Source organism: Phyllobates terribilis, unplaced genomic scaffold (genome assembly GCF_046119375.1).
Source record: "Phyllobates terribilis strain yellow unplaced genomic scaffold, ASM4611937v1 Scaffold_11__3_contigs__length_659146591, whole genome shotgun sequence".
NCBI lineage: Eukaryota > Metazoa > Chordata > Amphibia > Anura > Dendrobatidae > Phyllobates > Phyllobates terribilis.
The window spans coordinates 637,392,925-637,419,359 of record NW_027362771.1 but is presented as its reverse complement, the minus strand read 5'-3'; the positions used below and the strand labels follow the sequence as shown (position 1 = coordinate 637,419,359).

General features: G+C 45.8%; 1 protein-coding gene across 1 annotated transcript; it reads right to left on the bottom strand.

The window, feature by feature from the left end:
- Positions 1-10,014: 10,014 nt before the first annotated feature.
- On the bottom strand, positions 10,015-11,498 carry LOC141167571 (olfactory receptor 1500-like). The gene is made up of 2 exons (XM_073654959.1): positions 11,475-11,498; positions 10,015-10,992 (listed from the first exon to the last, which is right to left on the bottom strand). The coding sequence occupies exons 1-2, from the start codon at positions 11,496-11,498 to the stop codon at positions 10,015-10,017; spliced, it is 1,002 nt and encodes a 333-aa protein (XP_073511060.1).
- Between the last annotated feature and the right edge of the window lie 14,937 nt (positions 11,499-26,435).

The following is a 26,435-nucleotide window of genomic DNA, read 5'->3' as shown; positions in this document are numbered from 1 at the left end:
ACAGCCATTGACGTTGAAGGATTGGTCGGATGGGGGATGTGAATGAGAGGGTGGAAAGATGATGAACTCTGTTTTATCCATGTTGAGTTTTAGAAACCTGTCGGAGAAGAAGGATGAGTTGGCGGACAGACATTGTGGGATTCTGGTTAGTAGGGAGGAGATATCGGGTCCAGAGAGGTAGATCTGTGTGTCGTCAGCATAGAGGTGATACTGAAATCCGTGAGACTCTATGAGCTGTCCCAGGCCGAAGGTGTAGATGGAGAAGAGCAGGGGTCCTAGAACTGAACCTTGGGGGACACCGACAGATAGGGGGCGAGATGAGGAGGTGGTGCGTGAGTGGGAGACGCTGAATGTCCTGTCTGTTAAGTATGAGGAGATCCAAGATAGAGCCAAGTCCGTGATGCCAAGAGATGAGAGAATCTGGAGTAAGAGGGAATGGTCCACTGTGTCAAAGGCAGATGACAGGTCCAGAAGGAGGAGGATGGAGTAGTGTCGCTTGGATTTGGCATTTAGTAGGTCGTTGGTGACTTTGGTCAGGGCAGTTTCAGTCGAGTGATGCGGTCGGAAGCCAGATTGTAGACGGTCGAAGAGGGAGCAGGAGGAGAGGTGGGAGGACAGTTCAAGGTGGACATGTTGTTCTAGAAGTTTTGAGGCAAAGGGGAGAAGTGATATGGGGCGGTAGCTGGTCAGAGAGGAAGGGTCAAGGGAGGGCTTTTTGAGGATGGGTGTGATTGCGGCATGTTTGAAACATGAGGGGAAGACTCCGGTTGTTAGTGATAGATTGAAGAGGTGGGTTAGGGTTGGGATGAAGACTGAGGTGAGGTTAGTGATGAGGTGGGATGGGATTGGGTCAAGTTTGCAGGTGGTGAGGTGTGATTTGGAGAGTAAAGAGGAGACTTGACCTTCTGTAATGGTGGAGAAGTGGGGTTTGGAGGAGGATGGTTGAGTAGATATGAGGAGGGGTTGTGTGGACTTTAGGCCAAAGTTTTGTCTGATGGTGTCAATCTTCTGTTTGAAGAATGAGGCAAAGTCGTCGGCTGAGATGAGAGAAGAGGGAGGAGGTGCTGGGGGACGAAGGAGAGAGTTGAAAGTGTTAAATAGCTGTTTAGGGTTGTGAGATAGGGAGGATATGAGAGATGAGAAGTAGGTTTGTTTTGCTGTAGTGAGTGCGGACTTGAAATTAGTGAGGGATTGCTTGAATGCGATGAAGTGCTCGATGGAGTGAGACCTTTTCCATCTCCGCTCCGCAACCCTGGAGGCCCGGCGCAGTTCTTTGGTAAGTTTAGTGTGCCAGGGTTGCCTGTTGAATGTGCGAGGTGTGGTGTGTGTGAGAGGGGCGATCGAGTCAAGAGCTGCAGCTATTGTGGTGTTATATGAAGCAGCAGCAACGTCTGCATCGTGCAAGGAATTTATGTCTGTGAGAGGAAGGAGGGATTCAGAGAGAGAGTGTAGGTCAAGGTGTTTGAGATTTCTGCGAGGGTGTGTGAGTTTGTGGAGTGGGGATTGTGCACCCGGAGAGGAGAGGGTAGAGAATGTGAGGAGGTTATGGTCAGAGAGAGGGAGTGGTGAGTTAGAGAGGTTAGATAGGGAACAGAGGCGGGTGAAGATGAGGTCCAGTGTGTGGCCATCTTTGTGGGTGGGTGTGGAAGACCATTGAGTGAGTCCAAAGGAGGAGGTGAGGGATAGGAGCTTAGAGACAGACGAGTGGGGAGTGTCAATGGGGATGTTGAAGTCACCCATTATGATAGTGGGGATGTCAGTGGAAAGGAAGTGAAGCAGCCAGGTAGTGAAATGGTCTAAGAAGGTGGTGGCTTGCCCTGGGGGTCAGTAAACGACGGCCAGTTGGAGGTTGGAGGGGGAATAGATGCGCACACAGTGCACCTCAAAAGAGGGGAGTGTAACGGAGGGTGGCAGTGGGATTTTGGTGAAAGCGCAGAGTTCCGATAGGAGGAAACCTACGCCTCCACCATGTTTGCCATTGGGGCGGGGGGTGTGGGAAAGGGGGAATCCGCCATATGAAAGGGCAGCTGGGGAGGCTGTGTCAGAGGGGGTGAGCCAGGTCTCAGTGATGGCGAGGAAGGAGAGTTTGTTTGTAATGAAAAGATCGTGGATGAAGGAAAGTTTGTTGCAGACAGAGCGAGCGTTCCATAGAGCTCCTGTTAGTATAGCTGAGGAGGTGGGTATTAGTTGGATGGGTATGAGGTTAGAAGGGTTGCGACAGTTTGAGGAAGGTCGTGGATAGGAGGTAGAAGTGACTGTGGGGATATGGCGAGGAGGACCAGGATTTGGAGAGATATCTCCAGCAGTGAGGAGGAGCAGAGAAAGTGTTAGCAGGTGGGAGCAAGAGAGAGCATGAGGTGGCTGTCTGTGTTTGGAGATCCAGGATTGAATGCTGAGGAATAATTTGGAGGAGGAGGTGAGATGAATGGGGAGAATAGAGGGAGAGATGATGAGTTTCTTACTTGGTGTAGGGATTTGAGGGGTTATTAGAAAGTGGAGGACTATAGAGGAAAAAGTGAGAGCTAACAGAAACATAGTTAAAAGAGACTAAGTGGTCAAAGTGTGGGTTACCTGACTCCTGCCCTGACTAACTGCCTCTGAAATAACTGCCACTTCTCTCCGAAGCCACTTTGCACAAGAAGACGCGTGCACACCCCAGCACGCGTGCACCCCTTACAGAGAGTCTAAATATATAGGCCACATTAAACTATATCAGGTGTAGGGCATTGTGGGAACGGCTTGTGGATAAATTAACAGCTGGTCATTTGAACAGGAGATGGTTGGGTGATCAAAGACAGAGCCAGGACACAAGTCTCTGCAGTTTAACACCTCTAAAAATCAGATAAGGTATATAGTGGGGAAAGAAGAAACATATGTGAATATTGATTGGAGTGGGACAGATGAAGCAGGGGAATTATGCAGAGCATGTACCAGAGAGACGGGTCAGCAGAGCATTAGCAGACAGCATACATAGGAGCAGGGGAATTATGCAGAGCATGTACCAGAGAGACGGGTCAGCAGAGCATTAGCAGACAGCATACATAAGAGCAGGGGAATTATGCAGAGCATGTACCAGAGAGACGGGTCAGCAGAGCATTAGCAGACAGCATACATAGGAGCAGGGGAATTATGCAGAGCATGTACCAGAGAGACGGGTCAGCACTATATTTCTCTCCCTAACTCAGCAGCACTGACCCTACACTGTCTGATCCCGGGCGACTGTGTCCAAGATGGCGGCTCCCGGTTTTAAATACTCGAGTTGACGCTGAGCGGCCAGCCAATCAATGTAATGCCCACAGCCAACATGGCTGCGGCATTACAGTGACTTGCTGGCAAGCCCTGCATGGTCATTGGCTCTGTAAAGAGTGCCAAACATGCAGGGCGGAGACCTAAGCTCCAGCACGAGTAACCCGGAAATGCTCGGTGCTCGCCGAACATCCCGAGCAGTGAGATGCTCGGGCTTGTGCCGAGCAGTGTCGAGCATGCTCGCTCAACATTAGTGCTGATCTTTGAATAGAGATTATTTTCAGTAACAGCGCGGTCATCTGCTGAGGTTCTCCTACATCCACTATTAGGGTGTGCCACCATAGCTGTAATCAGGGTTACCTGGTTAGGGGACGACTCAGAAGTTTCACCCCCATTGAACCAAAACCCTAGCTATGCCTCTGGTATTAGCAGTGCCCCTAGTACCATTAGCAAAGCCACACCTAATTTCCTTCTCAGGAATTTTATTTGGTAGACTGATTGGCTGCTCAAATACATTAGCTTCTCACAAAGGAGCAGAAGATACAGAGTGGCAGTAGGTGCAAGTTTCTGCAGCATGTTTAATATCAGAGGGAGAACAGCAGAACATTGGCTCACTGGTTAGCACTGAAGCCTTGCAGCACTGGGATCCTGGGTTCAAATTCCAGCAAGGGCAACATCTGCAAGGATTTTGTATGTTCTCCTAGTGTTTGCGTGGGTTTACCCTTCAGTAAAAAAGCAGTCATAAAGTGTTCAGGAACCTTTATACAGACTTTTCTTAGCCAGGGCTTCTGTTCGGCAGTGTTGGATGGGCCCACCAGAGAACCGGAGAATCCTCCGGTGGGCCTTGGCTTCTCCTCCAGGAGAGTTCATAGTGGTAGTGGAAGCTATAGTTGACTTTCTGAAATGGGCACACACATGTTGTACTTTCACAAGCAGCTCTTGCAGATCTGGATAGGTTTTGAGAAACTGCTGAACCACTAAGTCGAGCACTTTTTGTGCTCTCTCATTGCTAATGTGTACCCCTGTATGGAGAACAATATCAGCACCTACGAATTAAAAGATGAAATTTAGCCTGCTTCATATACCATGGTACTAAGAAAACTAATTTGAATTATATTTTGTGTACCACTGTGACAAAAATATCTGCATCAAAGAATGAATTAATTAATTAGAAGAGTAGAACTAGTAAAATGGTGACCGACCACTCTTCCACTACAGCCAACCAAATAGATGGAGACCCAATCAGGATTCCCCACATTTCCAAAAATTAGTAGCAGACACCAGCAAAGTGGCATCAATTTCAACTACAGTAGAAGTTGTAGAATTAGGACCAAAACCTCTTCCAGTGCGGGGAATACAGTAGATGGAGACTCAATTAGAAGTGTTTACATTTCCCTAAATTAGTGCTTAACACCACCAAAGTGGCATCAATTTCACCACAGTAGAAGTAGTTTAATGGAGACAGAGACCTCATCCACTACAACCAATCCAATAGATGGACATCCAATCAGTAGTGTTCTCATTTTAATAAATTAGGGCCTAAAACCACCAAAGTGGCATCAATTTCAATGGAGTTTAAGTAGTATAATGGGGACCGACATCACTTCCACTACTGCCAACCCAATAGAGGGCCTCATTAAAATAATGGTACCATTATAAAGGAATAAATCTCCTATACTTTTATTGTGTAGGCAGTGACTGCAAGGGCTGCCAAAAATTAGGACGCACTCCAATACTCCTTTGAAGAGAAATAGAGGAGGGCCTCATTAAAAAAATGTTCCCATTATAAAGTAGTGGGTCTCCTTTACTGGTAATACTCATGCACTAAGTGCAAGGGCTGAAAAACATTGTATGCATGAACATACTGTATAATCAGAATGTTAGAGGTAGGCCTCTAAAAATATTTCCCATGGGCATCATAAACACCTTTAAAAAAATGATATGGGTGTTGCTTGGTCAGCCTGTTTATATGGTGTGTGGAGTATGAGGAGAAGGAGAAGGCTGACATAAAATAGACAAAATCATGAAGCGTATACTCATGTCTGTGTGTGAATAGGTTCATGGGAATACACCCCCAAAATAAACCACTGGATTTAACTTTATGTTCCGCTGCTATCATCCAGTGGTGTCGATGAGTCTGGCCCAAACCAGCCCTTGTTCATTTTGATAAGAGTAAGCCTGTCAGCATTTTCAGTTGACAAGCGGATGCACCTATCAGTTATAATACCCCCGAAGGTACTAAAAACATTCTCTGAAAAAACGCTAGCGGCAGGGCAGGCAAGGACCTCCAAGGCATAGAGAGCCAGTTCATGCCACGTGTCCAGCTTGGATACCGAATAATTATAGGGCACAGAGAAATCATGGAGGGCTCTGGTATGGTCAGCAAGGAACTCCTTTAGCATCTTCCAAAACATTTTCCTCCTTGTCAGAGTACTCCGCGCATCATGGCAGTGTTCCCCTGCCTCTGCTGCATCTGGTTTGTGTCTCCCTCACCTGTACTCCTTGGTTGTCCAAGGAACTGTGAACTCTGCCGCCAGCGTTGTCAGATGGGAATTTTTTTAATAATTAATTATTCAATAATGGCCTTCTGGTTCTAGAACATTTTATTAAACCTGTCCACCATGGGAAGGAGAGATAGATTGTTCTCCTTGTAGTGCAGCTCTAGAAGTGTAACCAACCAGTAATTATTCCTGGCCAAAATGCATATAACGCGAAGGTCACAGGAAAGGCAGCAGAACATAAAGTCAGCCATGTGTGCCAGACTGCCAACAGCCAAGACTTCCCTGTCCTTACCCAGAGGATGACTGTCTGTGCTCTTCTCCTCCTCTTCATCCTCCTCCTGGTCCTCTTCCTCATTCTCCTTCTCCTCAGGCCATCAATACTGAATAGATGGTATGAATGTTGTGTGGGTAGTACCATCTGTAGCGCAGGAAAACAGCTCCTGTTCCTCCACCTCTTCCTCCTCCTCCTCCTCATTATCTCCTAATCCGCATTGAGATGAGATGAGGCTGGAATGCATGGTTCCTTGCTCCACCTGTAATGCCTCCTCTTTAATTGTGAGCAGCAAGAAATTCACTAGACAGAGAAGCGGGATGGTGACACTAATTATGGCATCATCGCCGCTAACCATTGGTAAGCTGGAAGCTGCAGATGATGCTGAAGAGCAGAAGAGGCTGTAGCTGACTTTCTGAAATGGGCACACATGCGGCGTACTTTCACAAGCAGCTCAAGCAGATCTGGGTAGGATTTGAGAAACCGCTTAACCACTAGTTTGAGCACATGGGCCAGGCATGGTACATGTGCGAGGTTGCCAAGTTTCAGAGCCGCCAACAGGTTACAGCCATTATCACACATGACCATGCCTGGCTTTAGGTTGAGCGGTGACAGCCATAGATCTGCCTGCAATGTTACAGCTGTCAACAACTCTGTGTGGTTTGTTACCTAAGTATATTAGCTTCTGCACAGCCTGTTGCCACTTGGCCGAGGCAGTGCTGCAGTGCTTCCAGCTTGCGACTGATGTGATCAGAGATGGAGGCAGGTAGAGAAGGAGGAGGAGGAGGTGCAAGAGCTATACGATATGGGGGTAACCCTGATTAACCCAGGGCCTGCAATCCTCAGCATTGCGAGGACGTGTTCCATCTCAAGGTCCAACTGGGTCCCGGCTTCCACATTATTAACCCTGTGTGCCGTCAGGGAGATGTACCGTCCCTTGCCACAAGCACTTATTCACGTGTCTGTGGTGAGGTGGACCTTCCCAGTAACTGCATTGTTGAAGACATGGCTAATGTTGTGGGACACGTCCTTGTGTAAAGTGGGGACTGCACACCAGGAGAATTAGTGGCGGCTGGGGATCGAGTACCGAGTGATGGCCGCCGCCATCAGGATGCGGAAAGCTTCCGTCTCCTTCAGCCTAAAAGGCAACATTTCCAGTGCAAGCAGTCGTGAAATGTGGCAGTTTAGTCCCAGGACTGGGGTAGGGACAACTGGATGCGGCGCTGGGACAAGGATGTGGACGTGGTTGCTGATGGTGGTGGTTGCAAGTGTGCAATGACAGGTGCAGGGTGAAAGTCATCTTTGCCTGTGCCATGGACAAGGGATTGGCGTGCATTCACAACAGCAGAACAGGGAGTGGTGTCATCTGCAGACACTGTTTTATGGACCCTGGCGTTCGCCCCAACCATTCGGGTGCTTTGCTGTCATGGGTCTGAGCATGCTGGTGGTGGTCAGGCTGGTAGTTTTGCTGCCCCTGCTGATGCTGGCATGGCAGATGTTGCTATTGGCCTTTTTGGGGTTAACTGGACAGTCTTTAAAAAAGAGCCAGACTCTGGAAGGCCTAACAGTTGGACTGGCAACTTCCGTCATGTTGATGATCTGGGGAAGAATTGCCCACCTTGTTTCTGTGACCACCCCACTGCTTGTTCTTGCCTGTAGTGGTGCTATGCCTCCCTCCCCCTCTGTGCTGCTGTCCTTCCTATGCATGTCACCTTGCCAGGTTGGGTCAGTGACTACATCATCCACCACCTCGTTACACACCCTTGGACGACTCCTGACTTTATGGCATTTGTGTCTCATCATCATCATCCACCTCTTGTGACAGTAATTGTATTTTCCCACCGTCACCTTCATGTGACCGTGGCTGCTCAAATATTTGGGCATCGCTACATGTGATCTCCACTTGAAGTGGTCCAAGCGAGAGGCATGGATCTATCAATGAAAATGTGAAAAGCTCTTCAGAGTGTCCAAGTGTGGGATCAGCTATCTCCGGGCACTCGGCATGGTCCAGACTCACGGCTACTGAGAGTGGACCATGAGGAAGACAGGGTGGTGGTGGTGGTGGTGGCAAATTGACTGGAAGCATTATCTGCTATCCAACCAACAACCTTTTCACACTGCTCTGGCTTCAAGAGTTGTGTTCCGCGGCCACCTACAATGTGGGAAAGGAAGGTAGGGCTACATCATGTGGATGCTTGTGCTCCCTCAGCAGGCACAATTTCTGTTTGCCCACGACTTCGGCCTCTGCTCGCATCATCACCATCACGTCCACTTCCCCGTCCCTTGCCACGCGCCTTGGAGTAGAATATTTATCACGTTCCCAAAAATGTGACAAATATTACCGGAGTAATATAGGATCATGTCTGATGACCACGGTTTTAGGCAGTGGCCTTATAGATATGGTATTGGTCAGCAACCAAGTGTTAATAAGTTTAAGCACACAACTGGGCAGAGTTTAAATGGAGTAGAATATTTGTCACATTCCCAAAAAAGTCACGATTATTACCTCAGTAATATAGGATCACGTCTGATGAAGGACAATTTTCTCTGCTTCCTCAATAAAGCTAAGATATTACAATCAACCAAAGCTGGCTGTATGCTGCTAGAAAGCAAATGGAGCAGCAAGAATGGAGTATTATATTGCTTTACAGCCAAATAATCAGGATTAAAAGCATTTTTAGCCCTGATATCTAGGCTTATGGATATGAGTAACAGCTGCAGAAAGAACGTGCAATGGACCCTATTCTGTTGTATGTGCTCTCCACAAATTTCTGCCTGCCTAACACCTGCTATAAAGAGGATTAATATTCATCAGCATTAGTCCTTACAAGGACTGTTAGAGTAGATTTCTAATAGTATTGTGGAATCTCTGTTTAAAATAACCATCAATTCTCTCCCTCACTCAGCTGCAGCTCTCCTTACTCTGCCTCTTTGTCCAGTAGACTGTGACGAGCATAGGATCCCGGGTCTTCTACAGACCCAATGATGCTATGCAGCCAGCCAATCACTGTAATACCTCAACCAACGTGGCTGCGGCATTACAGTGACTGGCAGGCAATCCCCGAATGTTAATTCACGGTCTAAACAGCGCCAAACATGAGGGGCGGGGACTCAAGCTCCCGCTCGAGCATTTCATAATTAATCGCTGAGCACTGAGCCTCTCCAGCACTTAGATGCTGGGGCAAGTATCAAATAGAGGTGAGCATGCTCGCTCATCACTATGGTGCACAATAAATGTGTTAAAATTGTCCTGCCAACCAGATGCGTAAATTGTCTAAGAAAATCAATGGCAGCAAAAGTGTGAAGAAATACAATTAGTAATACCAGAACCAGGGTATTTCTTAGTTACATTACTAAATTTAAGAAAGGAAACAATTAGTGATGAGCGAGCGTGTTCTGTTAAGCCTTTCGGCGAGCATGCTTGGGTATTTGCGGCATGCTCGAATGTTATGTTTGAGTCACTGTGTGCGTGACTTGCGACTGTTTGACAGTTTTAATACATGTGATGAATGCATAACAAACAGGCATTCATCACATGCATTAAAGCTGGAAAACAGTCGCAATTCATACACACCCAGTGACTCAAAAATAACATTTGAGCATGCCGCAAATGCTCGGCGAGCACCAGAATATGCTCGTCGAAAGGGTTAACAGTACACGCTTGCTCATCACTAGAAATAATGACAGATATATTGACAGCATTCTAAAAAGAGCAAAGTGTTAATCTAAGGATAAATGCAATTCCATATTTTAATTAACAAAGCATTGCGCGATGTATAATGGTCTTTCAGGACTTGTGTCTTACAACATAAGCAACTACTGTATGTTAGGCTGTGAACAATGTGATAATAATGAACTTGTTATGGGTTGAAACAATTAATTAAACCTCAAGACAAATACCAAATTTAATAAAATAGTCACTTCAAGTACTTTTGCATTTATGACTGACACAACTCTCTGCAATTTAATTTTTTATTTTGTCTTTTAATTGGGGGATTATCTTTGTAAAATATTGTGAAAAAAATTTGAGATCACAAGGATAAATGTTTCCTGCACGGCTTTTTTAATGTCTTTATTTCTCAGACTGTATATAATGGGGTTGATCAGTGGAGTAAATACAGTATATAACAGGGATAGGATTTTGTTAATGGTGACTGATTGTTTTGTAGGTACAACATAAACACTGAATATAGTCCCATAGAATATAGAGACCACAGTAAGGTGGGAGCTACAGGTGGAGAAGGCTTTCTGTCTACCGGTGCTGGATGGGATCCTTACGACGGTTAAGACAATACAAGTGTAAGATAATACAATGATTGTGATTGGAATTAATAAATTTGGAATGCCTACTACATAAATTTCTAAATGGACAATAAAAATGTCTGAACAAGCAAGTTCTAGAAGAGGAACAATGTCACAGAATACATGGTCAATGATATTTGGACCACAAAAGTTTAGTTGCAATGTTGTAATCGTGTAGATCAAGTTAAAAGAGAATCCAAACAACCAACAGAAGACGGTTAATATAACACAATACCCGCTTGTCATGATAGATGAGTAACGGAGAGGATTACAGATGGCCACATATCTGTCGTAGGACATCACAGCGAGAAGATAACCTTCAAATGCTTCTGAGGAACAGAGGAAATACAATTGGGCGATGCAATTGGTAAAAGTAATGGTTCCTCCATTATTCAGTAGAATGTATAACATACTGGGAACAATGATCATGGTCAATAAAATGTCACCGAAGGACAGTTGTGAGATGAAGAAGTACATTGTAGTGTGGAGGTTCTTGCTGATGGACACCAGGACAATGATCAGGAGATTTCCACATAATATCAGACAATAAACAATGAGGAACAAACAAAAGAGGAAAAGTCTTAAACCTCGACTGACTTGAAATCCTAAGAGGATGAAATCTGTAACCGCCGTCCTGTTCTGCATGTAGACTGGGGAAGTGGAAGTTATAACCTGTTATATAAAACAAAAAAAAAATTTCTTTTTACTTTTCTCTTTTTAATATTTCAGCTTTCTGTCCTAGAATTTCTCTTTTCATATCATTGTTATCCAGTTTTTTGATCCTACAGACTTTATGGAACTGATGCATCAATATTAGGCTAAACATGATAACATCTTGGGAGATGCAGACGTTATTCTTGACGTTGAACCCAACATTGATATAATAATTACTACTCCCTTTTTTAGAACTTCTTGGTTAGTCAAACACACTGGATACCTGAAGCCCATAGGACTGCAGGTCAATGAGACGAGGGACCGATGGAAAGTTTCTTACATGTTTATATTTGTGTGTACATTAAAGATGAGCAAATCTCTTTGAGGTGAAGTGAATTTGCTTAGAATTTAAAAGAACTACAAACTCTTCAGAATTCAATATTTTTTTCATGCGCTGAATTATAGTAAGAAAAATTGGGGAAAACAAATTAGATACTCACTTCACCATTTACTTGTCCCGACATCTCCTTTTCCAGAATCTTCACTTGGCGTTTGGCCCTACGTAGATCTTAGATGTCATCACCCAGGTCATTGTATCATGCCGCCATTAGCCTACGCAGTGTCAGAACCCATGAACGAGTGAAGATCGCTGAAGGAGACGTGAGAGCGAGAGATTGAGAAGAGCACCGGACGGCAATGTATGGCGGCCAGATAGATGAGAGCAAGGTGAGTATTTATTTATTCTTCACCCGATGATTTATATGTTCTGTAGTTGAGAGGCTCCTGAGCAGAATAAGGAACATTCAATTTACATCAGAGAACTTCAATGCGAATATTATTTTATTGCAAAATACTATCGATCTGTGAAGTTGAATCTTAGTAGATTTGCTCATCTCTGGCGTACATGTCTGGACCTGTGGGAGCTACTTATTCTGAACTTCTTCAAAGTAAAAACTAATATAAAATGATAAAAAAATATTCTCATAAGAGATGAGACCAGGTGGGGCCTCAATATACGATCTATAGAATAAAAAGTATTAAAACAGATAGAGTGTATCATGTACTATATTGTAGCATTATCAAAACAATCAATAGCAAAGTAATGCAGAAAATGTAAAAAAAATATGACATGGTAAAAATAGGAAGAAATAAAAGAAATCATATCAGGACAGATAGTAAAACCAGGTGAAACTCATAAAATAATCTTTAAATCATAATATACCTAGTTCAAGATAAAAATACATTAAAACCACCCAGCAGTGAATATATAAATATATAGCACCTAAAATACAGATAGTATTCACTTCAATGAGCATACAAGAAAGCAGATTCATATATATACAGTACATACCAAAAGTTTGGACACACCTCATTTAAAGATTTTTCTGTATTTTCTTGACTATGGAAATTGTACATTCACACTGAAGGCATCAAAACTATGAATTACCACATGTGGAATTATATACTTAAAAAAAAGTGTGAAACAACTGAAAATATGTCTTATATTCTAGGGTCTTCACAGTAGCCACCTTTTGCTTTGATGACTGCTTTGCACACTCTTGGCATTCTCTTGATGAGCTTTAAGAGGTAGTCACCGGAAATGGTCTTCCAACAATCTTGAAGGAGTTCCCAGAGATGCTTAGCACTTGTTTGACACTTTTGCCTTCAATCTGCGGTCCAGCTCAACCCAAACCATTCACATTTCACATTACTTTCATCTCGTTAATCTAGAGGATCGATGTTAGACAGCAGTGTAGTCAGCTTAGCGTGGACACTAAATTTAAGAATGGGATTGATTATCTGTGGATATTTATGTATGAAATGAAGACAAAGTGCCTGATAGAAAAAGTCCCCAAAGATGTTCCCTTTCTGATCAGTCTCCAGTGTTCCAATCAATAGGGAAATAGAATAATCTGTAAGTCATCAGCTTTAGTTAAGAATCCCAGATCAATTTTTTACATTCATAAAATACAGTATGTAATAAAGTTATATATGACATTATGAAAAAAATTATACATAGTCGGGTCGTGTCATCATCCAGTTTGGTGTAGTATTGTATCTCTGTCAGCTGTCTGTGTGCTTCTTTAATGTAGTCAGTCGTATTCAGAAGGACTATGGCCACCTTTATCCGCAGGCTTAATAGTGATCTCCTTGTTGTTCTTCAGGCTATGAATTGCCGTTCTCTCCTGCACACTGATGTTAGGTGTTCCCTTTCTTTTTTTATCCAGTACCATAGACTGCATCAAATGTCAAAATGAGTCAATATATTGGTCCAAAATGGTGTTGCAGCCAAGAGGAGGTGTCCAGTCAGATTTCTTTGTCCTCTACTTTGACTTGTGTTTGGCTGCTTAGGAGTAGAGATGAGCAAACATTTCAATGTTCGGTTCGGGAAAGTTCGACGAACAAATAGACATTTGACGAACATTCCTGAATCCCATAGGAGTCAATGGGGGACCAAAAAATTGCAAATACAACACCACAAATGGGCCCAAAAGCTGTCAAAACACATCAAATTAGGTGTAGACACCATGGAAGTGCCATCAATTGATCAAGAGTACAAGTACTATAATTGTAAATAGTGACTTCCACTAGCACGGGTCCCAGAACATTACCTGTGCCCCCCAGTGCACTGACTGGGAAGAACCGCCTAACCACAAACACATGGATAAGTGAATGTGGCCAGGAACGGTACGGAGCCAGTCCACAGCTTGTCGATGAGAGTTGTATTTCTCAACAGCCATATTTAGCTCGGTGAAAGGACTTGGGAAACCGTATCTATTCCAGCTGTCAATTCTCCCAGGGACTCTCCCAGGGAGTCTTCTTGCATAAGCAATGGCAGCCCTTCCAACATCAGCTCACACTTCTCGGTGGTGCTTAGGCACAGACAAAGATCTTTCTTTACGCCATGAATTTAATCACTACAGAGTTGGACAATGGCTTGATCTGCAATGCGTTTTGAGAAATAACATGCATAAGCAAAGGCACGGTTTAGACCACTGAAGGTCATTAAGCGAAACTCATACAGCTTTCCCACAGACGGAAAGAGGGGTATCAAGACTTCCAAGACAGGCAAGACTTCCCTGTTCTCCCCAAGAGGACGACTGTCCATGTTCTTCTCCTCATCCTCCTCATTATCACCCAATCCGCAATGAGATGAGATGAGGCTGGGCTGCATAGTTCCTTGCTCCGCCTGCAAAGCCTCCTCTTTAACTGTGAGCAGCAAGCACTTCAGTAGACAGAGAAGCGGGATGGTGATGCTAGTTATGGCATCATCACCACTCACCATCTTGGTGGAGTCCTCAAAGTTTTGAAGGATGGCACAGACATCCATGCCCACTCATCAGCTCTTATGTGCAGAGGATGACCTGAACGCCGATGGGTGTGTTGAAGCTGGTACTCAACAACTGCTTTCTGCTGCTCACAAATCTTTCCCAACATCTGCAACATTGATTTCCAACATGTGGTGATATTGCATAACAGTGGGTGAGCAGGAAGCTGCAAAAGCTGCTGAAGCACTGCCAGGATGCGGAAGCTATAACTGACTTTCTCAAATGGGCACACACGCATTCTACTTTCACAAGCAGCTGTGGCAGATCTGAGTAGGTTTTGAGAAATCGCTAAACCACTAAGTGGAACACATTTAGTGCTCTCTCATTACTAATGTGTAACCCTGTATGGAGAACAATATCAGCACCGAAAAATTGAAAGATGAAATATAGCATGCTTTATATGCCACGGTACTAAGAAAAACAATTTTGATTCTGTCTTGTGTACCCCTGTAACAAAAATATCTGCACCAAAGAATTAATTTCACTAGAGTAGAACTAGTATAATGGTGACCGACAACTCTTCCACTACAGCCAAACACAATGGAGACTCAAGCAGGATGCTTTACAAAAATTAGTGGCAGACACCAGCAAAGTGGCATCAATTTCACTACAGTACAAATATTATAATTCGGACTGACACCTCTTCCACTACAGCCAACCCAGTAGATGGAGACACAATCAGTACTGTTCACATTTCAAATAATTAGTAGTGATGAGCGAGCATGCTCACTACTGCTCGGTACTCGCTCGAGCATCTCACTGTTCGAGATGCTCGGAGCTCGACGAGTATTTCCGGGGTTGCTCGGTGGGAGCTCAGGTCCCCTCCCTGCATGTTTGGCGCTCTTTAGAGAGCCAATGAACATGCAGGGATTGTCTGTCACACTGTAATGCCACAGCCATGATGGTTGTGGCATTACAATTATTGGCTGGCCGCACAGCGTCATCAGGTCTATATCAGACCTGGCACTGCCATGCTCGTCACAGTCTACTCCAGAATCAGGCAGTGAGAGGTCCTGCTGAGCTAGGGAGAGATTTGCTTGTTTCCTAGTTAGTGTAGGTATACCAAAGTATATTATACACATATCCATCTCAACTAACAGTCCTTCTGAGGACTAATCCAGCTGCATAGATATCAGTGCTAGGCAGGCAGCGTATGTAGCAGACGGCAGTTCATATAGCAAGAGGGTCCATTCCAGTTCTGTCTGCTGCTGGTGCTTTTACAGATATTTGTAGAAATAGCCACATTTTTGGCAGCTTTGCATTCACTGCATAGGCAAACACTATGGGAGACCCACTTCCTAATAATGGGAACATTGTTTTTAGGAGTCTCTCTGACCTCTACATCTCTTTCAAGGGGCATTGGAATGCCTCCAAATTTTTGGCAGGTTTTGCATTCACTATGGGAGACCCACTTTGTAATAATTGGAACATCATTGTTTTTTGGCCCACTTAGGGTCCGGCCCACTTAGTCGGGTGCTTTACTGCCATGTGCCTTATCATGCTGGTGCTGGTCAGGCTGCTAGTTATGCTACCCCTGCTGATGCTGGCCTGGCAGGTGGTGCAAATGGCCTTTTTGGGGTTATCGGCAGAGTCTTTAAAAAACAACCAGACTCGGGAAGACCTAACAGTTGTACTGGCAACTTCCGTTGTGTTGATGTTACAGGGAATGGTTGCCGGCCTACTGTCTGCTGCCACCAAACTGCTTCTTCCTGCCTGTTGTGGCGCTACTCCTCCCTCCGCCTGTGTGCTGCTGTCCTCACTCTGTATGTCCCCCTGCAAGGTTTGGTCAGTTGCAATATCATCCACCACCTCGTCTTCCACTTCCGCACCCTGGTCCTCCTCCTGACTTTCTCACAATTGTGTCTCATCATTGTCCACCTCTTGTGACACTTTCCCACTGTCACCTTCATGTGATCGTGGCTGCTCAAATATTTAGGCATCGCTACATGAGATCTCCTCTTGCCCTGCTTCAAGTGGACCAGTCAAGAGGCCTGAATCTATAAATGGAAAAGGGAACAGCTCTTCGAAGTGTCCAAGTGTGGGATCAGTTGACTCCAGGCACTCGGAATGGTGGGAGGAAGGAGGTTCAGGGTGAGGAATCTGCGGTCCAGACTCATGGCTTCTAAGACTTGGCCGTGTGGAAGACAGGGTGGTGGTGGCTAAGTGACTGGAAGCATTATCTGCTATCCAACCAATAACCTTTTCACACTGCTCTGTGTTCAATAGTGGTGTTCTGCGGTCCCCTATTAATTGTAACAGGAAATTTGATCGAGAAGATGTGGGTGTTATGGCACAATTTCAGCTTGCCCACAGCCTCGGCCTCATCCTCTGCATGCACCATCATCATCATCATGTCCACTTCCCCGTCCCTTGCCACGCACCTTGCCCATTTTAAATGGAGGACAATATTTTCCACGTTCAGTACAAATGACTGGATTTGAACCACAGTGATATGCTATACGTGTGACGGAAAACCGCAGTTTTAAATAGCTGGCCTGTAGGTAACAATTTTTAACAGTGTCCTCGTGTCAATAACTTCACTGACACACTGCAACAAAATATCAAGGGAGGCTAGAAATGGCAGAATTTTCAACGCAATTATACGTGATCCATGTGACGGATAAACCACAGTTTTAAACAGCTGGCCTGTAGGTAACTATTTTTAACAGTGACCTCCTGTCAATAAATTCGCTAACATACTGCAATAAAATTTCAATGGAGGCCAGAAATGGCAGAATTTTAAGTGCAGTTATATGTGATCCATGTGACGGACAAACCACAGTTTTAAATAGATGGATCTTTAGCGCTGTAATATGGGAAAGATCTGGCTGTATTCTGCAGTGCCAACAAGCAAATGAAGCAGTAAAACTGTGTTCTCTGGATTATATTTTTAGCAAATAATCAGGATTAAGATCCAAAACAAAATTATTCCTGGACCCTGATACCTGGGGCTATTTCTAGAAATATCTGTAAAAGCATCGACAGACAGAAATGGAATGGACCCTCTTGCTATATGCACTGCAGTCTGCCACATACACTGCCTGCTTGCCTAGCACTGATATCTATGCAGCTGGATTAGTCCTCAGAAGGACTGTTAGTTGAGATGGGTATGGGTAGAATATGTTGTGGTATACCAACACTAACTAAGAAACAAGCGAATCTCTCCCTAACTCAGCAGCATCTCTCCCTACACTGACTGATTCCAGAGAAGACTGTGACTGTGTGCCGCCAGGTCTGATATAGACCTGATGACGCTGTGTGGCCAGCCAACCACTGTAATGCCACAACCAACATGGCTGCGGCATTGCAATGCGTGGCAAAAAATCACTGCATGTTCATTGGCTCTCTAAAGAGCGCCAAACATGCAGGGAGGGGACGCGAGCTTCCACCCGAGTAACCGGAAAAACTCAGTGAGTGCCGAGCTTCTCGAGCAGTGAGATGCTCGGGCGAGCACCGAGCAGTATCGAGCATGCTCGCTCATCACTATCTCTGACCTCTACGTCTCTTGGAAGGGGCATTGAAGTGTCTCCAAATTTTTGACAGCCCTTGCAGTCACTGTATACACATTAACAGTTTAGGAGACCCAATTGTTAATAATGGGATCAACAAAGCTTAGCTGGTTGATGGCTCTCTAATAGTGTTGAGCGAGCACTAAAATGCTCGGGTGCTCGAAGCTCGGGCCGAGCTCACTGTGATACTCGGGTGCTCGACCTGAGCAACGAGCCCAATGTTAGTCTATGGGATACCCGAACATTTTTGCGGCGGCTCCCCTGGCAGTCTGTAGAAAGCCTAAAAAGTGCCCAAAACGATAGTGACAGTGCTCAAATGACATGGGGACAGCATGGGGATCGCCCGTGGAAGCATTTCTGACCCCCAGGTCACTGCTGTCAACAACGTGGTCAGAGGTATTAAGCCACTTTTACAGGCTCACAATAAAACGTTCAAAAACGAAAGTGAAAGTGCTTTCCTGTGAAATATGTTAACCCCTTAACGACCATGGGTCTTTCTGTTTTTGTGTTTTCCTTTTTTGCTCCCCTTCTTCCCAGAGCCAGAACTTTTTTAATTTTCGTTCAATATGGCCATGTGAGGGCTTATTTTTTGCGGGACGAGTTGTACTTTTAAACAGCATCACTGGTTTCACCATATCGTGTGCTGGAAAATGGGAAAAAAATTCCAAGTGCAGTGAAACTACAAAAAAAATGCAATTCCACAGTTGTTTTTTGGGTCCTTTTTTTATCACGCTGACAGATTGCTAAAACTGACCTGCCATCATTATTTTCCAGGTCGTTACAAGTTCATAGACACCAAACATGTATAGGTTCTTTTTTATTTAAGTGGTGAAAAAAAAATCCAAAGCTTGCTAAAAAAAAAAAAAAAAATTACGCCATTTTCCGAGACCCTTAGCTTCACCATTTTTCGGGATCTGGGGCCATGTGAGGGCTTATTTTTTGCGTGCCGGGCTGACGTTTTTATTGATACCATTTTGGGGTAGATCCGATGTTTTGATCGCCCGTTATTGCATTTTATTGCAAAGTTGTAGCGACCCAAAAAAATTAATTCTGGCGTTTAAAATTTTTTTCTCGTTACGCCGTTTACTGATTGTATTAATTCTTCTTTTATATTGATAGATCGGGCGATTCTGAACGCGGCGATACCAAATATGTTTGTGTTTTTTTTTACACATATATATTTTATTTCGAATGGGGCGAAAGGGGGGTGACTTAAACTTTTATATATTTTTTTAAAAACTTTTTTTTACACTTTCTGCTTGCTTCTATAGTCTCCAGAGGAGACTAGAAGCAGCAGTTGTCTGATTGCTTCTACTGCATACAAGCGATGAGCAGATCGCTTGTATGCAGGAGAAATGCTCACTTGCTATGAGCGCTGACCACTAGGTGGCGCTCATAGCAATTGAGACATGACAATCGCAGGCGTCTGCTGCAGACCCTGAGTTGTCATGCCCACCCATTGGTGACCCGCGATCACGTGACGGGGTCACTGATGGGTGGGGCTTAGGACTCCCGGAAGCGCGAGTTAAATGCCACTGTCAGAGATTTAACATGTTAACAGCCGATGGTTGATTGCGATTCCAATAATCAGCTGACATGTGCTCGCTTCAGTGTGCGCTCACCGCCGGAGCCCCCGCTGAACCGGCCTTCCCGACCTGGTGCGTACTATTACTGACCAGGTCGGAAAGGGGTTAAGGAACATCCTTTCCAGGGTAAAGACTTGTGTATAAGGTAAAATAAATAGCCAAAAACAAAAATACTCCTCCACACCTTGGGCTATGTTCACAAGTAGCATTTTTTTTGCGTTTTTGCACGTTTGTATTGCTTTCAACCGTGACAAATGCATTCACCGGGAAATGTCATTTTAACATTTTACAACCTTATCTGGCCATGTGCTGTGTGACACATGCATACAGTGCTAAAAAGACATGGGAACAGCATGGGGAAGACCCCTGGAAGCATCTCTGACACCCAGGTCACTGCCTAAAAGTGTGCCCATCAGAAGTGATCCTTGCCGCATCAGAAGATGCAGACTTGCAACTATCCCCGTACAAGTCCTTGTCCCAGGGCAGTGTTCAATTGTACCTCCCCCATAACTTGCAATACAAGCGAAAGTATGCAGCCTGCCAACCACCCACCCCCAGGCTGCAATACCATACTGCTAGCTTGCTTGCACTTGAAATTGGGCCTTTTAGGCATGTGGAGGTGGAATCTGGCCACCACGTCATGTCTGCGTCGGTAGCCTGGTATTCATACTCAGTCCCCAGCCGCCCGGCGGCCGGGTGTCCACGCTTGGTCCCCAGCCGCCCCGCGGCAGTGTGCCCACACACAGTCCCCAGCCGCGTGGGGGTGGCCGGGTGTCCATAAACGGTCCCCAGCCGCCCCTATTTGTCCCGGTGCGCTTTATACACAAGCGCGCATACCAAAACATTACCTGTGCCCTCCCCAGTGCATTTAGTGGGAAGGACAGCCTAACCACAAACACGTGGACAAGTGAATGTGGCCAGGAATGGTCCATCTCACTGACGCCTTCACACTGGGTTAATATTGTGGAAGCTGGGACACAGTTGGACACTGGGATGCAACACGTCCTCCAGACATAGAGGATTGCGGGTCCTGGGTCAATCAGGCTTCAACACAAAGTTCAGAAGGTAGACAGCAGCAGTGGTCGCACTCCTACACAACGAGTAAATTATTCTTGATCATGAGGCCATCCACCTCCTTAGCTTTCTGTTCCTTGGAATGCAAGCGCATGTATGTAGTAGCAGCTAGGCCTGAGGTGGTCAGCGTTTTGGCGCATATTCTACCTCCTTCGAGGATTGCTGGATGTTTTCCTGCTACTATCCCAGTTCTATGACTCCTGTTAAAAGAAAGCTTCAGGTGATGAATGATGGATGAGGTGGTGGCAAAGGAGAAAGAGCAGGAGGAACAGGGACCATTCACATCAATATCAGGCCAGCCAACCACACATGTCTTGTAGGATATGTTTCTGTACCAAAAGGAGCGGTTCAGCTACACAGTTATAAGGCACACAGTGAATGCAATGCCTACCAAAAATTTCGAGGCACTCCAATGCCCCTTGGAAGTGACATGGAGGTCAGAGGGCCTTAACTAAACCGTTTTTTCCATTTATAGCAACTGGGTCTCCTATACACTGTTGGCCTAAGCAGGGAATGGAAGGCTTTCCAAAAATTATAAGGCACTGCAATGCCCCTTGAAACAGACGTGGATTTCAGCGTATTAAAAACCTTCTACCCATTATTGGGGAGTGGGTCTCCCTTAGTGTTCGCCTATGCATTGAAAAGCAAAAGCTGACAAAAATTAGGAGGAAATGCAATGCCCGTTGCAAGAGTCGTGGAGGTTAGAGGTAATTAAAAACAACATGTCAATGCCCCTTGGAAGAGCTGTGGAGTTCAGAGTGGTTTAACAAGATGGTTTTAATGCACCTTAGAAGAGACGGGGAGTTCAGAGTGGTTTAACAAGACAGTTTTAATGCCCCTTGGAAGAGATGTGGAGGTCACAGTAGCTTAACAATATGGTTTTAATGCCCCTTGGAAGAGACGTGGAGTTCAGAGTGGTTTAACAAGACAGTTTTAATGCCCCTTGGAAGAGTGGTGGAGGTTACAGTGGAATAAAAAGACAATATCAATGCCCCGTGGAAGAGACGTGGAGGTCACAGTAGCTTAACAAGACGGTTTTAATGCCCCTTGGAAGAGTGGTGGAGGTCGCAGTGGAATAAAAAGACAATATCAATGCCCCTTGGAAGAGTGGTGGAGGTTACAGTGGAATAAAAAGACAATATCAACGCCCTGTGGAAGAGACGTGGAGGTCACAGTTGCTTAACAAGACGCTTTTAATGCCCCTTGGAAGAGTGGTGGAGGTCGCAGTGGAATAAAAAGACAATATTAACGACCCTTTGAAGATACTTGGAGATCACAGTAGCTTAACAAGATGATTTTAATGCCCCTTACAAGAGCCATGCAGTACAGCATATTAAAAACATTATTCCCATTATTGGGGAGTGGGTCTCCCATAGTCTTTGCCTATGCCTTCCAATCAAAAGCTGCCAAAAATTAGGACAGAGGAACTTGCAATGCTGGCAACATGGACCACGATCACCCTGGTGGTATAGTGGTCGTGGAGGCTGAGGATAAGGAGAAGAGCAAAAAACAGCCGAAATGAGGAAGCGTATACCCAGGTGTGGGTGTGAAGCGATGGATGGGAATACACCTCCCGATATAACACAGTGGATTTGACTTTATGTTACTCTGCTGTCATTTGGTGGTGATGAGAAGTCTGGCCCAATCCAGCCCTTGTTCATTTTGATAAGGGTCAGCTTGTCAGCATTGTCAGTTGACAGGCGAGTGCGCTTATCAGTTATAATTCGCCCAGCGGCACTAAAAACACGCTCCGATAACACGCTAGCGGAAGGGCAGGCCAGGACCTCCAAGGCATACAGAGTGAGTTCATTCCAAGTGTCCAGCTTGGATACCCAATAATTAAAAGGCACAGAGGAATCACGGTGGACGCTGGTACTCCCTCACCATCTTTTGAAACTTTCCACTCCTTGTGAGAGTACCCCGCGCCTCAGGGCCTGTAAGCTGGGCGGGTGTCAGAAAACTGTCACAGAACGTTGACAGTGTTCGCCTGCCTCTGCTTGATTGGAGTTGCATCTCTCTCGCCTGTACGCCTTGGTTGGGCAACGAACTGTGACCTCTGCCGCTAGAATGTTCAGATGGGAATTTTTTTAAGAGTTCTGCAGCAAGGGCCTTCTGGTATTGCCCCATTTTTGTAGACCTCTCCACCTCAGGAATAAGAGAGTGAAAGTTCTCCTTGTAGCGGGGGTCTACAAGTGTCACCAACCAGTAATGACTGTCACCCAACATTTTGACAACGCGAGGGTCACGGTTAAGGCAGCGTAACATGAAGTCAGCCATGCGTGCCAGACTGGTAACGGGCAATATTTCCGTGTCCTCACCAAGATGACGACTGACCATGCTCTCCTCATACTCCTCCTCTTCCTCCTCCCCCCTGTCCTCAGGCCACCCACGCTGAACCGACGGTATGACACTTGTACAGGTACTACCGTCTACAATGCATGATAGCAGCTCCTGTTCTTCCTCCTCCTCCTCCTCTCCCTCATTGTCCCCCAATGCACGTTGGGATGAGATGAGGTTGGGCTGTGTGTAATCGCCCGCTACAGCTTCTTGATCCATCTCATCATACTCTGGCTGCAATGCCTACTCTTTAATTCTCTGCAGAGAGCGTTGCAAAAGACAGACAAGTGGGATGCTGACACTAATGATGGCGTCATCGCCACTCACCATCTTGGTGGCCTCCTCAAAGTTTGTCAGGATGGTTCATATGTCAGACATCCAGGTCCACTCCTGAGGACTTATGTGTGGAGTCTGACCTGAATATCGACGGCCTTGTTGCAGCTGGTACTCCACAACTGCTCTCTTCTGCTCACAAATCCTTTGCAACATGTGGAGGGTAGAGTTCCAACGTGTGGAGACATCACACACCAGTCGGTGTGCCGGAAGCTGCAAATGCTGCTGCAACACAGCAAGGGCGGCGGAAGCTGTAGCCGACTTGCGAAAATGAGCTGATAGGCAGCGTACTTTCACGAGCAGATCTGGCAACTCGGGGTACGATTTAAGAAACCGCTGAACCACGAGGTTAAGCACATGAGCCAGGCATGGTACGTGTGTGATCTCACCTCGCCTCAGAGCCGCCACCAGGTTACGGCCATTGTCACACACGACCATGCCGGGATGTAGGTTCAGCGGTCTCAGCCACAGATCTGCCTGCTCTTTCACAGCTGTCCACAACTCACAAGCAGTGTGAGGTTTATCACCTAAGCTTATGAGTTTCAGCACAGCCTTTTGCCGCTTGGCGGAGGCAGTACTGCAATGCTTCCAGCTTGTAACTTATGTGGTGATATCTGAGATGGAGGCTGAACATGAGGAGGAGGAGGAGGATGCGCAGGAGCTGTACACTGTGGGGGCAACTCTGACTGACATAGGGCCCGCAATCCTCAGTGTGGGGAGGATGTGTTCCGTCCCAAGGTCCGACTGGGTCCCGGCTTCCACTATGTTTACCCAGTGTGCCGTCAGAGAGATGTACCGTCCCTGGCCACAAGCACTTGTCCACGTATCCGTTGTCAGGTGGACTCTCCCTGTAACTACATTGTTGAGGGCACGGCAGATGCTTTGGGACACGTGCTTGTGTATTGCCGGGATGGCACAAAGGGCAAAATAGTGTCGGCTGGGGACCGAGTACCAAGGGACGGCCACCGCCATAAGATTGCGGAAGGATTCCGTCTCCACCAGCCTAAAAGGCAGCATTTCCAATGCAAGCAGTCGTGAAATGTGCGAATTTAGGACTGTGGCCTGTGGGGCGTTAGCTGCGAATTTCCGCTTTCGTTCAAAGTTCTGGGATATGGACAATTGAACGCTGCGGTGGGACGTGGACGTGGACGTTGATACTGTTTCTTGAGAAACTGCCATAACAAGTGAAGACTGAGAGGAGGGGGCATCTTTACCTGCAGTATGGACAGGGGATTGCCTTGCACACACAACAGGGTGTTCTATTGCACGCACAACAGTGGAAGAAGCAGTGGTGACACCCGCTGACACTGGTCGTGGACCCTGTGTTTCGCCCCACAAAGTCGGGTGCTTTGCTGCCATGTGCCTGATCATGCTGGTGGTGGTCAGGCTGGTAGTTTTGTCACCCCTGCTGATGCTGGCATGGCAGGTGGAACATATGGCCTTTTTGGGGTTATCAGCAGAGTCTTTAAAAAAATTCCAGACTCTGGAAGACCTAACGCTTGTACTGGCAATGTCCCTCGTGTTGGTGTTACGTGGAACGGTTGCCTGCCTTCTGTCTGCGGCCACCACACTGCTTCTTCCTGCCTGTTGGGGTACTCTGCCTCCCTCCCCCTGTGTGCTGCTGGCCTCACTCTGCATGTCCTCCTTCCACGTTGGGTCAGTTACTAGATCATCCACCACCTCCTCCTCTTCCACTTGCGCACCATGATCCTCCTCCTCACTTCCTGGCAATTGTGTCTCGTCATCGTCCACCTCTTGTGACAGATTGCCAACGTCGACTTCCTGTGGCCGTGGCTGTTCAAATATTTGGGCATCGCTACATGGGATCTCCTCTTCCACCACTTCAAGCGTATCAGGCGAGGGGCCCAAATATGGAAATGGACCAGTGAACAGCTCTTCAGAGTGTCCAAGTGTGGGATCACTTGCTGTCTGACGACACTCGGCATGGTGGGAGGAAGGAGCATCAGGGTGAAGAGGAGTATGCGGTCGAGACTCACGGCTACTAAGAGTTGACCGTGTGGAAGACAGACCGGAGGTGGTGGTGCCCAGGTAACTGGAAGTATTGTCTGCTATCCAATTAATAACCTGTTCACACTGATCAGGTCTCAATACTGGTGTTGTTCTGTGCTTCCCTAGTAATTCGGTCAAGAAGTGGGAGCGAGAAGATGTGGCTGTTGGTTGTGGCACATTTTCACCTTGGCCACGGCCCCGTCCTGTGCACGAACCATCACCAGAACGTCCACTTCCACGTCCCTTGCCACGCGCCTTGCCCATTGTAAATGAAGTAAAATAGCTTAAACTTGCACTATCAATGGAAAAAGGGTAATAAAGAGTAGATTAGAACCGTGGAAGAGGAAAACCACAGTTATTGTTTACTGGGGTATACCACACTTTTTTAAATAGAGATATTTGCGGCTGAACAGTGAGCGACACACTCAAACTGCTTTTTTTTTAGATACCAAAAGCCCAAAACTGGATAGTACAGCGATTTGACCCGTGAAACTGTGAAACCACACTGGGATGTCGGGCCTACACAAGACTATTTTCAACAGATATATTTTTGTGTCACAACAGTCAGGAGACACTACTGTTTTTCTTTACGGAAAAAACTATCAAAAGCTGAATAATAGAGATTTTTTACCGTGGGATGGCAAAACCACAGTTATTGTTTACTGGGGTATACCACACTTTTTTAAATAGAGATATTTGCGGCTGAACAGTGAGCGACACACTCAAACTGCTTTTTTTTTTAGATACCAAAGGCCCAAAACTGGATAGTACAGCGATTTGACCCGTGAAACTGCGAAACCACACTGGGATGTCGGGCCTACACAAGACTATTTTCAACAGATATATTTTTGTGTCACAACAGTCAGGAGACACTACTGTTTTTCTTTACGGAAAAAACTATCAAAAGCTGAATAATAGAGATTTTTTACCGTGGGATGGCAAAACCACAGTTATTGTTTACTGGGGTATACCACACTTTTTTAAATAGAGATATTTGCGGCTGAACAGTGAGCGACACACTCAAACTGCTTTTTCTTTAGATACCAAAGGCCCAAAACTGGATAGTACAGCGATTTGACCCGTGGAACTGTGAAACCACACTGGGATGTCGGGCCTACGCAAGACTATTTTCAACAGATATATTTTTGTGTCACAACAGTCAGGAGACACTATTGTTTTTCTTTACAGAAAAAAACTACCAAAAGCTGAATAATAGAGATTTTTTACCGTGGGATGGCAAAACCACAGTTATTGTTTACTGGGGTATGCCACACTTTTTTAAA

Bases quoted from the DNA above. Each gene is read 5' to 3' on its own strand.
- LOC141167571 (XM_073654959.1), bottom strand. From the start codon at position 11,498: ATGTCGGGACAAGTAAATGGTGAA. The intron at 10,993-11,474 runs GTGAGTATCTAA...TTTATATAACAG, and splicing joins CGGGACAAGTAAATGGTGAA to GTTATAACTTCCACTTCCCC.